General features: G+C 41.3%; 1 protein-coding gene across 1 annotated transcript; it reads right to left on the minus strand.

Annotated features, from left to right (window-relative positions):
- Positions 1–6,855: 6,855 nt before the first annotated feature.
- LOC115122608 (thioredoxin, mitochondrial-like) lies at positions 6,856–13,655 on the minus strand. The gene is made up of 4 exons (XM_029651825.2): positions 13,549–13,655; positions 12,860–13,122; positions 8,022–8,145; positions 6,856–7,765 (listed from the first exon to the last, which is right to left on the minus strand). The coding sequence occupies exons 1-4, from the start codon at positions 13,603–13,605 to the stop codon at positions 7,649–7,651; spliced, it is 561 nt and encodes a 186-aa protein (XP_029507685.1). The 5' UTR covers positions 13,606–13,655; the 3' UTR covers positions 6,856–7,648.
- Between the last annotated feature and the right edge of the window lie 237 nt (positions 13,656–13,892).

Genomic DNA, 13,892 nt, shown 5'->3' on the forward strand with positions numbered 1-13,892 from the left:
ACAACAACATATCACAGTCATAGCAAGAAAAAAAATCTGTAACCTTTACACAGAATATTATTGTAGTTGAACAAACTGTGTGCGTGTTGACTTTGTTTACCCACACCCGAAGCGATCAGGACTTGCAGGTTTTGTTGTGGAATTGTTAGATATTACCTGTTAGATACTGCTGCACTGTTGGATCTAAAAGCATAAGCAGTTTGCTACACTCGCAATAACATCTGCCATCCATGTGTATGTGATCAATAAAATTTGATTAAACATTTATGGCAATTTAGCTAGCTTGCTGTTGCTAGCTAATTTGTCATGGGATATAAACATTGGGTTGTTATTTTACCTGAAATGCACAAGATCCACTACTCTGACAATTAATCCACAGATGAAACGGTAAACCGAATTTGTATCTCATCATCTCTCCTCCTTCCTTCAGGCTTATTTTTCTTCTTTGGACTTTATATGATGGTTGGCAACCAAATTTACAGTGCATTAACTACTGGACTGCGGACCTCAGTTAATCTTTCAATCACCCACGTGGGTATATGCTTCTAAAAAACAACGAGGAGATGGCACATGGGTATATGCTCCTAAAAACCAATGTGGAGATGGGAGAGGCCGGACTTGCAGCACGTGGAGCGTCACAAATAGAACCAATTTCTATGTTAGTGCCTGGCTACGCAGACGCTCCGCGAGCAGTGTGGGTGCAATGATTGAATAACATGTATGTGTACATTTATTTTGCAACGGTGAGCGGTGTGGTCAGCATGTCATGGTGTCAGTTTTAAAGCTTTTGAAAACGCTAACATAAGTGCATGTGATAGATGAGAGCAAAAAAATAATATTTAGTTGCAATCTTCACTTTGCTCTTCTTTCCCATTAAGAGATGTGAAAAATGTATGTGTTTTATTGCTTACTTAATTGAGAATCGATAGTAGTTTAAATCTGGCCATAGAATCAATGATAAAAAAATAAGTATTTTCAATGTCTGTAAATGACATGTTTTCACATTTTGGAAAACATGTACTTGAAAAGTCACGTTTTTTACTTTCATTCAACACCTAAGATGCACCTGATTTCCATGTCCAAAATGCTTATTTTTGACATCTGAAACATATGTCTTCTAACCTTCCATTCAGCACCTGAAATGAATGTGATGTCAACATCTGGGAAATACTTATTTTCATTGTAATTTTGCTTACTGAGAGGAGTCTAGATACAGTAGCTGAGATTGCTAAAACTATGGCTGTAGTGAGAAGGGCAAGCTTAGCCCCACGGGAAGCCAATAGATGTACTATGGACAGCAGGCTGAAAAAGTGGAGAGAACCAGATTCACTCCCAAGTAGAGCACTGCTCTGTGTGTGTATGTATGTGTGTGTGTGGGTGTGTGTATGTATGGCTGCACATCCTCAACACATCCAGATCTCTGGACAAGTTTGCCTGGAAAGGAACCTTAAAATAACAATACTGGAAAACATAAGACAACAATATCAACTTCATGGTTAAGTGATGGGGAAGGGCTGGAATTGGGGGTAGAGAAGCAGAAGTGAAGAATGAGACATTTACATTTACATTTAAGTCATTTAGCAGACGCTCTTATCCAGAGCGACTTACAAATTGAACAACAGGCTGGCTAGTTAGTATTCTTGCTCACACTGGCCATGCAGGAGCAAAATACACAGCTATCTCGATTTAAGAGTTCCTGGTAGAGATATTTAAAGAAATTAGAATATAGGAACCCCATTCGGTAATGAATGGAGGAACGTATATCGCCTCACCCAGCAGACGGTCGACCAATCTTGTTCACGGTGTCATGCTGGGTCACAAGGTTGCTAAACGAATCGTCACTCAATCCCTTCTCATAGTCAGGGAATGAGTCGAGAAACCTGCATATTTTCCACCGCAGTAAATAATGTCCCGATTCCAAATCTATACGATATTACAGAGAACAAGTAAATTATCTCACATGCCGGAAAATATTTGCAATGACCAGATTCAATTTATTCTTCTTCAGTGAGACTATGAAAGGATGAAAAAGAAAGGGGATGATATGAGCTGATTGATGCTAAGAGGGTAGAGAGCGTAAGTACATAGAGAGTGGTTCAGTACCACGTCTACCTAGTCATTCCATTGTGTTCCCCTGAGATCTGGAGAAGGTGAGACAGTCTGCCGGAACAAAGGCATTGGACCAGTATACAGGCCACTAACAGCAGGGAGACAATACCCTTTGCAAAGGAAAAAGGAAACGTGGCAAAGGAAATACATTGAAGAAATGCCCAGGTGAAAATGAGTATGGTGGAACAAGGAGAAAAGGGATAGAATAAAGATGAAAGAGGAAGAATGAGGTCATTTAATACTTTGCACTCCTGCCCTCACTCGTTCTCATCTTCCCTCTCTCCTAGGGGTGACGCCGACTCCTGAATGTGAAACAGATGATGTTGTGACCTCATTGGATAAACAAGGGTTAACACAACCAACATTGGTAAAAACATCCTCGACACAGGTGACATCAACATATTGACATACACAACCTATATCTCATGTGCACTTAACAGAGGCAGTCTGGGTAAACAGCTTTATCATAACCATAGGATGATATAACGATTATTAGGAAAGGAGTTTTCCAGACCACACAATATGATCAACAAAAACTCAGGACCCTAGTTATAGCCTATAACTAACTAAAAGTATGAGCCAATAAAGGTATAATGCCTGTTAACAAGTAGAGAAATATGTTCAATGATCAACATTATACTGTTCAATATGTCAGCAGGTGTGGAATGTGTCTGTGCTCGTTCCTGCATATTTAGCAACTGTGCATCACATATAGCACACGACAACCCTGACGAACATGCAGTGTAGTTGGAAAAATCAATATATCGCTCAGTCAGGCCTGGTTGGGAAATACAAAGAATTTAGCCCGGGGGTCAAGGGTCACCTCTGAGCAGTACCAGATGCTGAGGGAACAGAAAGGAAGGGATTTGGGAAAGATATGTGCAGCCGCCAATCCAGACCTAATCTGAGTTGTACATCATACTCTGCTCAATCATAGTCACAACAGGAGTGACAGGACACAACAAAGTGATTTGGGCCCAGACGGCAGCAACGAGGGATTAAAACAGAAGACAAGCAGCCTATAACTAAGAGTAGATAACCAAATATGGAGACACACTCCTGACCTCACTCCGTCCCTTCTCCCTTGCTATGACAGTCTCTTTCTCTTTCTCCTGCAGTCGTAATAGCAACCGGGTGTGTCTGTAAAGTCACATCATCTGCTCTGAAAGAAAGGGACCCATTGACTTGCACAATGTGAACAGGCTGGTATAAGTTCATTGAGCTCTTTACACACCAATAGCTTCTGTGAATTCATGTGTGTGTATTCATATGTGAGAGTAATGTGTGTGGGCCAGCCTGCATGTGTGTCAGACCTGTAAGTGATTGGAGTGCTGTATCCTGTTAATTCCAGATAAAAACTTTATCTAAACATAGTGTGACACATATTAAGCATACAACACGCTTGAATATGAGCCTAACGGCTATCTGTAGAAACACATTGTCAGCATCCAGCACCTTGCTGTTGTTTTACACCATTCACCAATAATGTCAAACCCCTGTCAAGACTATTTACGCAACTCACTTAGATTTAGCCAGCTTGTCTTGACATGACAGAGTATGGCTGTGTGAAAGTATTTTTGTGTGTCCTTAAATGGCATAGAGCATCCCTGAGGGGCAATGTCCAAACACAACCGCAAAGTAATTAAAAACAGCTCCAGCATGCCAAATATGCTCGTGAAATTATAGTAGTTGAACACATGGCAATTTATTCCTTCATTTGTCCTTTTCAGCATCCTCACATCTTCCCTCCCCAGTAATCAGTACACAGGAAAGGGTGATAAGACAGACAGACCATGTTGACTCACAAAATTCTGGAATGTAGAGAAAAGGGAAGGGGGGGCTCCTTTTCTTTCATATTCTCTTTCCCAGCCAGCAGTAATCAACTCTCATAGCCAAAATATAAGTTCAGATCATGTATACTGTATGTATAAAAAGTAAACATTGCTCATTGGGGTGGCTGGTAGCCTAGTGGTTAGAGCTTTGGGCCAGTAACCGAAAAGTTGCTAGATCAAATCCCCCGAGCTGACAAGGTAAAAATCTGTCGTTCTGCCCCTGAACAAGACAGTTAACCCACTGTTCCCTGGTAGGCCGTCATTGTAAATAAGAATATGTTCTTAACTGACTTGCCTAGTTAAATAAAGGTTCAATATAAATGTACATGATGAGGAAAAGATGGGAGCGAGAAACAGTGTCTGCTTTGTGTATGGTGAATTTACATTTGTCTGGAACAGAATGGACTTTCAACAAGCTGCAGGGTGATATGTGCTTGAAATATAAATAGAGTTAAGTATTTACTATAAACACAGAATACTCTTGGGCTGTGCCAGGTATGGCTGCTGTTACAGCATCACACACATTCCAAAGGCATTTTGACTATGTGGCACAGGCAGGGCCAGTCAAATTATCACACAACAAACATTACACGTTTTAGAGTATGAGAAAAGCAGAGAGAGGTGGCAGAGGAATTCTGCAACTCTCCCTTCTCAGCCCATTTGTTCAACATTCACTGGCTTCCACAGTCTTTTTTGCCTTATATGGTAACAGAGTGGTTGAGAGAGAGAGAGAGACAGCGGGAGCGAGGATGGAGGTGTGGTCTATTGTTTTTGGCTGAAGAGGTGTAGGGTTACACTACTCATGAACCTTTCCAGCATTCCGTCATCTCTTCACCTCATTCCTATGACTAATGTCGCATTCATAAACAAGTGGGAGGTGGGAATTTACCAGTTGTGAAGTCATAAATACAAGTTGGATGCATTCATGTGCTTTGAACTTGTTGACAAACACTGATTGGCTAATGACCAACAAGCTGCATAAACCATAAACTAAAAGTACAGCTATAATTCTTGTAAAGAAATTATAGTGTTCAAAAACCCTATTAATTGATTGCTTTTTAGAAATGTTTTGTTATTGCATTTATCTGCCGAAAATTCTGTTAACGAGGTCATTTCTTTAGTAGTTGTTGTCAGAAGTCAGCATGTGGGAGCTCAGGATAATAGACGAGTTTCCCACTAGTGATTACCAGTTGAAGGGGTGTTAAAGTAGATTTTTCCCAGACATGTGTGGTAAATTCTCACTTCCCACTTGGTTACAAACGCAGCACAAGTCAGACAAAGAGTAGTTAAAGGCCCAATGCAGCCGTTTTATATCAATAGCAAATCATTTCAAGGTAACAATTAAGCACCTTACTGTAATAGATTTTCATTAGAACTCTCTTTAGAACTCTTTATTAGTCTATTAACTAATTTACTGCATAACCATGTCAGAAACTCCCACCTATTGCAAACCTGCTAATTAGAAGGACCTGTGTAGATTGTATTTTCAACCAGCCACTATCAGGAAATAATGTTGACTGCACTGGTTCTTTAAAGAGGAATCAACAAGTACACCTGTATAAGTCTATACCTATCATCAGCACAGTGGTCCAGACACTGAACACAGAGATAGAAAGGGAGAAAAGAAAGAACATGAAGGGAGAGGGAGGACTGGTTCAAAATTGTTAATGATCTAAGGTACTGCTGAACCACTATTCCAGCCATTTCAACTATGTGATAGAGTCCAAACAGAAATGTATTTCATTGAGTACAACAGCAGCAGTCTGGATTATAGATCGAGACCATAAGCTACTCCAACCGTACCTGCTTACTCACACCTGCTTATGTAATACTTATGGAATTCCTCTTATATCCGGGAACTGAACAGCTCAACACTCAGTCAATTTCTTGGGGGCCAGTATTTGTGTAACAATGATCTAATCCAAGGTTATTAAAACTACAGACGGAACCTGTAAAATGTACTCTGTTTAAGGGTAGCAAATAAGTAGCTTGGAAGCCTGTGCCATGACGATGTCAGCAGTGATTCTGTAATAACACGCTATGATCGTGAGGCACGAAGTGTGGGAATGACCCGGTGTGTTGTCATGTGAGACAGAATGATAACTGGAGATGGGGTGTCAGGGCCCAGGTGCCTACCTAGACAGCTTGGTGAGTTAGGGTGTAGGGGAGAGGACAGGTGTGAAGCTATGGTCATGGGGGGTGCTTCAGGCTTCCACACCGTTACACTGATGAGAGGGGGGTGAAACAAGTAAAGATAGAGAGAAACAAAGAGAGAGCGATAGACTGATTAAATAGAAACTGAATTAAAGGATAAATCTGAAAATACAGGAGGATGGAGACATGAAATGGAAAAGAGGAGAAACTGAATGAGGGATAAATAGGCCGTCATTGTAATTAAGAATTTGTTCTTAACTGACTTGCCTAGTTAAAAAAATATATATATATAAATGAGAAGGAAAAGAATGTGGCAAGGTAGCTATAGACAGAAGACTATTCCAGCTCATTAGGTCCATACAGAAGTTTGTCAGTAATGGTGAGAACATCACACCCATTCTACTAGAAAGAAATATGTAAATTAATCTGTGTAACAGAAAACATCCCTGCCTCCCAGGCAAACAAACATCACACCATCATCCTTAGTCAACATTCCATCACCACTCCCCAACTAGACTGCCCACATAGTTAACAAAGGAATCACATGGCTGAAATATTACCACAAATGATTAGATGTAAACTTCATAGTTGGCATACCCCCAAAAATAAAATTATAAAAGAATATTTTTTTTACAGCTAAAGAAGTCATATATAGGTCTAAAGTCCTCCAATATTACTATGAAACCACTTCCTCATGATTCTTAGTCCTTTACCGCATGTAATAGCAGACCACAAACCAATTCACACTCGAAATATAGAAAACCTTTAATATCCTTTATTTATTCTCTTGGTCATATTACATAGTTTATTGAAATAAAATCTAAATCAAACCCATATAACCATATTTGTGTTTCCCACTTATCTCGAATTTCTCAGTCAAAACCAAGAGACAGACCGATACAGACTGAGAAACTCATAGATACATGCATACAGACACATTCCACTCTCACATTAGGCATAATGGTGTAAAATGACCGTGCAGCCTACAATGCTAGGGGAAGGCCGCCCTCGAGTGGACTAAAGCAGGAACTGCAAAGAGAGACATCACAGCTCATTCACCAATATCACATTTCCTGTTAACGTCCCTCCCCACTTAATACTAAACGACTTGTCCCGGTACAATGCAATAAAGTACAGCAGTGTAGTTGCCCACCCTAAACAATCTATTGTAGTAAACTGGTACACACTGGCTCAGGCTGCTCTACCAGTTTCCACAGGGTGGGGCCATTATATTACAGGTTGGGGCCATTACATTACAGGTTGATGGAGGGAGGAAACCGCTGCAAGATGGAAGCAATATATGAGTATAAAGAGGGGAATTGAAGTTCACACAAGCACACACCCATCACTAGACAATAGACAGACAGAATAATACAAAGCAGAGAGTTTAGGGATGGGTGTGAGCGTGTGCCTGTTTGTCAGGTGGGGTTGTGGTCAGGTGGTGGGTGGGTTGTTAGTTGTTTTAACAGGTTCAACATGGTCATGTAGCGCTGAGGACCAGGCCAGGCTCAGACAACAATGGGGTCATAAGTGGTTGGATCACAGGGATGTGTTCATTGTCCAACGAGCTTGCTGACAAACGAGTCCAGCGCCTCATCATCTTTGATTCCCACAAACTGGTCGATGACGTCGCCTCCTCGCATGGCGATTACCGTGGGGACCGCCGATACCTGTAGAGAGAAGTAGAGGTCAGTCACCACAATGACATCAGTCAAAGGCACTGTTCTAGAACAAAATTCATCCTTCCTTCTAGTAATCCCTGATCTGATATGACTGGGTTGCTGTAAACTATGTAGTGGAGTCCTTTTTTTCACAAATCCCACCATTTTAGATCAGGAGTTACTTCAAGGAAGGGAAGAAAGAAGGTCACATTTTCATAACTAACATTTGCAATATCAATCAATAATGTCAACAGCTTCCACTTACCCCATATTCAATGGCCAAGTCTGTGTGATCGTCTATGTCGACCTTTGCCATGGCAACTTTGCCGTTCTGTTTGGCGACAGCTTTCTCTAATCTTGGCCCCAGTATCTTGCAGGGACCACACCACCTTTAAAGAACAAACATGGGATGTCTGGTTAGAACTAATAATACTGAAGGTATTCTTGAAATTTCAATCAAAAGTCTTAACAAAATATATACACTGCTCAAAAAAATAAAGGGAACACAAAAATAACACATCCTAGATCTGAATGAATGAAATATTCTTATTAAATACTTTTTTCTTTACATAGTTGAATGTGCTGACAACAAAATCAAACAAAAATTATCAATGGAAATCAAATTTATCAACCCTTGGAGGTCTGGATTTGGAGTCACACTCAAAATTAAAGTGGAAAACCACACTACAGGCTGATCCAACTTTGATGTAATGTCCTTAAAACAAGTCAAAATGAGGCTCAGTAGTGTGTGTGTGTGGCCTCCACGTGCCTGTATGATCTCCCTACAACGCCTGGGCATGCTCCTGATGAGGTGGCGGATGGTCTCCTGAGGGATCTCCACTAGAGTGAAAGCACCGCCAGCATTCAAAAGTGACCAAAACATCAGCCAGGAAGCATAGGAACTGAGAAGTGGTCTGTGGTCACCACCTGCAGAACTGCTCCTTTATTGGGGGTGTCTTGCTAATTGCCTATAATTTCCACCTGTTGTCTATTCCATTTGCAAAACAGCATGTGAAATTTATTGTCAATCAGTGTTGCTTCCTAAGTGGACAGTTTGATTTCACCGAAGTGTGATTGACTTGGAGTTACATTGTGTTGTTTAAGTGTTCCCTTTATTTTTGAGCAGTGTATATCTGTGAGTACAGAATAGAACCTGACAATAACATTACATTGTTGCATAGCAAGACAATGTCAACAAGTTGGCAAAAACATAGACCAGGTCAACACTGACCACCATGCATATCAAGGTCATGTGTACTGTATATACAGTGTCTTGCAAAAGTATACACCCCCTTGGCATTTTCCCTATTTTGTTGCATTGCAAACTGTAATTTAAATAGATTTTTATTTGGATTTAATGTAATGGACATACAAAATAGTCCAAATTTGTGAAGTTAAAAAAAATTATAAAAAAGAAAAAACTGAAAAGGTGGTGCGTGCATACAGTTTAAGTCGGAAGTTTACATACACCTTAGCCAAATACATTTAAACTCAGTTTTTCACAATTCCTGACATTTAATCATAGTAAAAATTCCCTTTCTTAGGTCAGTTAGGATCACCACTTTATTTTAAGAATGTGAAATGTCAAAATTATAGTAGAGAGAATTATTTATTTCAGCTTTTATTTCTTTCATCACATTCCAATTAGCATTCCCTTTAAATTGTTTAACTTGGGTCAAACGTTTTGGGTAGCCTTCCACAAGCCTCCCACAATAAGTTGGGTGAATTTTGTCCCATTCTTCCTGACAGAGCTGGTGTAACTGAGTCAGGTTTGTCGGCCTCCTCATTCGCACACACTTTTTCAGTTCTGCCCACAAATTTTCTATAGGATTGAGGTCAGGGCTTTGTGATGGCCACTCCAATACCTTGATGTTGTTGTCCTTAAGCCATTTTGCCACAACTTTGGAAGTATGCTTGAGGTCATTATCCATTTGGAAGACCTATTTGTGACCAAGCTTAAACTTCCTGACTAATGTCTTGAGATGTTGCTTCAATATATCCACACAATTTTCCCTCATCATGATGCCATGTATTTTGTGAAGTGCACAAGTCCCTCCTGCAGCAAAGCACCCCCACAACATGATGCTGCCACCCCCGTGCTTCACGAGTGGGATGGTGTTCTTCGGCTTGCAAGCCTCCCCCTTTTTCCTCCTAACATAATGATGGTCATTATGGCCACAGTTCTGTTTCATCAGACCAGACGACATTTCTCCAAAAAGTACGATCTTCACCCCCATGTTCAATTGCAAACAGTAGTCTGGATTTTTTTATGGCGGTTTTGGAGCAGTGGCTTCTTCCTTGCTGAGCGGCTTTTCAGGTTATGTTGATATAGGACTTGTTTTACTGTGGGTATAGATACTTTTGTACCTGTTCTGGGATTGATTAGGATTTTTCACACCAAAGTACGTTCATCTCTAGGAGACAGAATGCGTCTCCTTCCTGGTATGATGGCTACGTGGTCCCATGGTATTTATACTTGCGTACTATTGTTTGTACATATGAACGTGGTACCTTCAGGCATTTGGAAATTGCTCCCAAGGATGAAGCAGACTTATGGAGGTCTAGAATTGTTTTTCCGAGGTCTTGGCTGATTTCTTTTGATTTTCCAAAGATGTCAAGCAAAGAGGCACTGGCAAAGGTAGGCCTTGAAATACATCCACAGGTACACCTCCAATTGACCCAAATTATGTCAATTAGCCTATCAGAAGCTTCTAAAGCCATTACATCATTTTCTGGAATTTTCCAAGCGGTTTAAAGGCACAGTCAACATAGTATATGTAAACTTCTGACCCACTGGAATTGTGATAGTGAATTATAAGTGCAATAATCTGTCTGTAAACAATTGTTGGAAAAATTACTTGTGTGGTGCACAAAGTAGATGTCCTAACAGACTTGCCAAAACTATAGTTTGTTAACAAGAAATTTGTGGAGTGGTTGAAAAACGAGTTTGAATGACTCCAACCTAAGTGTATGTAAACTTCTGACTTCAACTGTATGTATTCACCCCCTTTGCTATGAAGCCACTAAATAAGATCTGGTGCAACCAATTACCTTCAGACGTCATATAATTAGTTAAATAAAGTCCACCTGTGTGCAATCTAAGTGTCACATGATCTATCACATGATTTCAGTATATATACACCTGTTCTGAAAGGCACCAGACTCTGCAACACCACCAAGCAAGTGGCACCATGAAGACCAAGGAGCTCTCCAAACAGGTCAGGGACAAAGTTGTTGAGAAGTACAGATCAGGGTTGGGTGAAAAAAATATATCAGACACTTCCCACAGAGCACCATTAAATCCATTATTAAAAAATGGAAAGAATATGGCACCACAACACACCTGCCAAGAGAGGGCTGCCCACCAAAACTCACAGACCAGGCAAGGAGGGCATTAACAAGAGGTAACAAAGAGGCCTAAGATAACCCTGAAGGAGCTGCAAAGCACCACAGCGGAGATTGGAGTCTGTCCATAGGACCACTTTAAGCCATCCACTCCACAGAGCTGGGCTTTACAGAAGAGTGGCCAGAGAAAAGCCATTGCTTAAGAAAAAAATAAGCAAACACATTGTGTTCACCAAAAAGTACGTGGGAGACTCCCCAAACATCTATGGAAGGTACTCTGGTTAGATGAGATCAAATTGTAGCTTTTTGGCCATCAAGGAAAATGCTATGTCTGGCGCAAACCCAACACCTCATCACCCCGAGAATATCATCCCCACAGTGACGCGTGGTGGCAGCATCATCCTGTGGGTATGTTGTTCTGTCTGCAGGGACTGGGGAACTGGTCAGAATTGAAGGAATGATAGATGGCACTAAATACAGGGAAATTCTTGAGGGAAACCTGTTTGTCTTCCAGAGATTTGAGATGGGTGGAGGTTCACCTTCCAGCAGGACAATGACCCTAAGCGTAATGCTAAAGCAACACTTGTGGTTTAAGGGAAAACATTTAAATGTCTTGGAATGGCCAAGTCAAAGCCCAGACCTCAATCCAATGGAGAATCTGTGGTATGACTTAAAGATTGCTGTACACCAGCAGCACCCATCCAACTTGAAGGAGCCGGAGCAGTTTTGCCTTGAAGAATGAGCAAAAATCCCAGCGGCTAGATGTGCCAAGCTTATAGAGACATACCCCAAGAGACTTGCAGCTGTAATTGCTGCAAAAGGTGGCTCTACGAAGTATTGACTTTTGGGGGGGTGAATAGCTATGCATGCTCAAGTTCTGTTTTTTTTGTGTCTTATTTCACAAAAAATATTTTGCATCTTCAAAGTGGTAGGCATGTTGTGTAAATCAAATGATACAAAGCCCAAAAATCTATTTCAATTCCAAGTTGTAAGGCAACAAAATAGGAAAAATGCCAAGAGGGATGAATACTTTTGCAAGCCACTGTGTGTGTATGTATATATTCAGGCTGTGTGTGTAATTTTCTAGAGCAGGGGTGTCAAACTCATTCCATGGAGGGCCTAGTGTCTGCTGGGGTTTGGTTTCTCCTTTCATTTAAGACCTAGACAACCAGGTGTGGGGAGTTTCTTACTAAACAGTGATCTTCATTCATCAAGTCCAAGGGAGGAGCGAAAAGTTTGACATGTTGTAGAAGAGCATGAACCCAATGTGGCTGTCCTGGCATTGCCTCTTGTTGTGTAACATCAAATGATCAACCTCCAATGGAAACACCATCAGATGTCAAGCCATGCAGCCAGACACACAGTATAGGTAAGGTGTCATCATCACACATGATATGCACTCAGTCACAACTTCCACTGTTATGCTTTAGTCTTACAATAGGAAAGCTGTTGAGCATATGTCAAAATCAATATAATTAATAAATAGATTCACGTGTTGGGTGCATTGTTGAAAAAGCTATGGTCAGGTTTACAAGCATGGTTGTAAACCATCATTTGATACCTGCTATAAAAGTTGTTTCCTGCTGTCATCTCGGTAGTCTAATTTCAACAGGCAGACATAGATGCTTCGCCATGTATTGTCTCTAAGGGGCTTTGCTTTCTGATTAGACGGTCGTTTGTAAATGCTGTAAGTGGAGCCTAATATCCCCTCTGGGGGTCCATGAAACATATGAATGAATGAATCTATTAGCTACTCACTGGGCATGGAAGTCAATAAGCACAGGCAGCTCACTGTTGATGACTCTCTCTGTGAAGTCCTCATGGTCCTGCACATTGAAGGAGACCTCTCTGCGGGAAGTGTGGGGCAGGGAGCGGGGCAGAGTGTGTTTGGGGGAAAGGAAGGATAGAGGGGTAGTGGAGGAACGCAGAGAGGTAGAGAAGGAGGAGGTGGAGGCCGGGAGACAGCGAAGGTCTTTTACTGAGAGGGTCCAAATTCTACGGACTAGCAGCCGGTGAGCCATCTGAAAGGAGACATAAATGGGGGAAGAGAACAGAAGACTGATAAATGAATGTAATTTCATGGCACCATAATCAAAACAGGGCCACTACTCAGGCAGCGCTACTATGGTTGGACAGTGACATCAGGGGGAGGAAGGACACCTATACAAGACATTCTTGTTTACCACCATACAGTAACATGTAGGTGTGTGAGAGATGGCTGGCTAAGTGGCTATGAATATAGTTCCCTGCTGTTCATGTTATGCAAACAGATTCCCTAGCTAGCTAACGTTAGCTAACTTCACGGACAACTGCTGATACGGCAATAAACCACCACAAAGAGTGTGAGTTATAATTCTAGTGGCTTGACCATCCAATAGAACGGCGTCGTGTTTCGCAACCACTGTGTGAGTATTTACGAAATGGGCTTAGATTTTTCTTCGAATAACCTCCGTGTGACTTTGCCTGTCTTCCTTCTCTCTTTCCACGCGTCTGTGTCCTCTCATTATAAAACGCCCACATCCACAAACCGGAGCAAAACCACTGCCATTACTTGCAGATGTCACCCAGAATATAATTGTAGTGACACAGACAAATAACACAAAACACTTACCGTTCTGTACACTGTCGTCCTGTATGAAGTACTTCCGCTTACAGTTCAGATAAGAGGACGCACAGGTTATTTGTGGGTCTCGCGTTTAAATTTGAGCGAGTAGCGCCGCCACAAGTTAAAATTCAGAACTACAGTGGCGCCAGTGCACTTGAAGGGTTATGAAAGGTTCTCTGGCAAAAC

This window comes from Oncorhynchus nerka, unplaced genomic scaffold, assembly GCF_034236695.1.
Source record: "Oncorhynchus nerka isolate Pitt River unplaced genomic scaffold, Oner_Uvic_2.0 unplaced_scaffold_1185, whole genome shotgun sequence".
Taxonomy (NCBI): Eukaryota; Metazoa; Chordata; class Actinopteri; order Salmoniformes; family Salmonidae; genus Oncorhynchus; species Oncorhynchus nerka.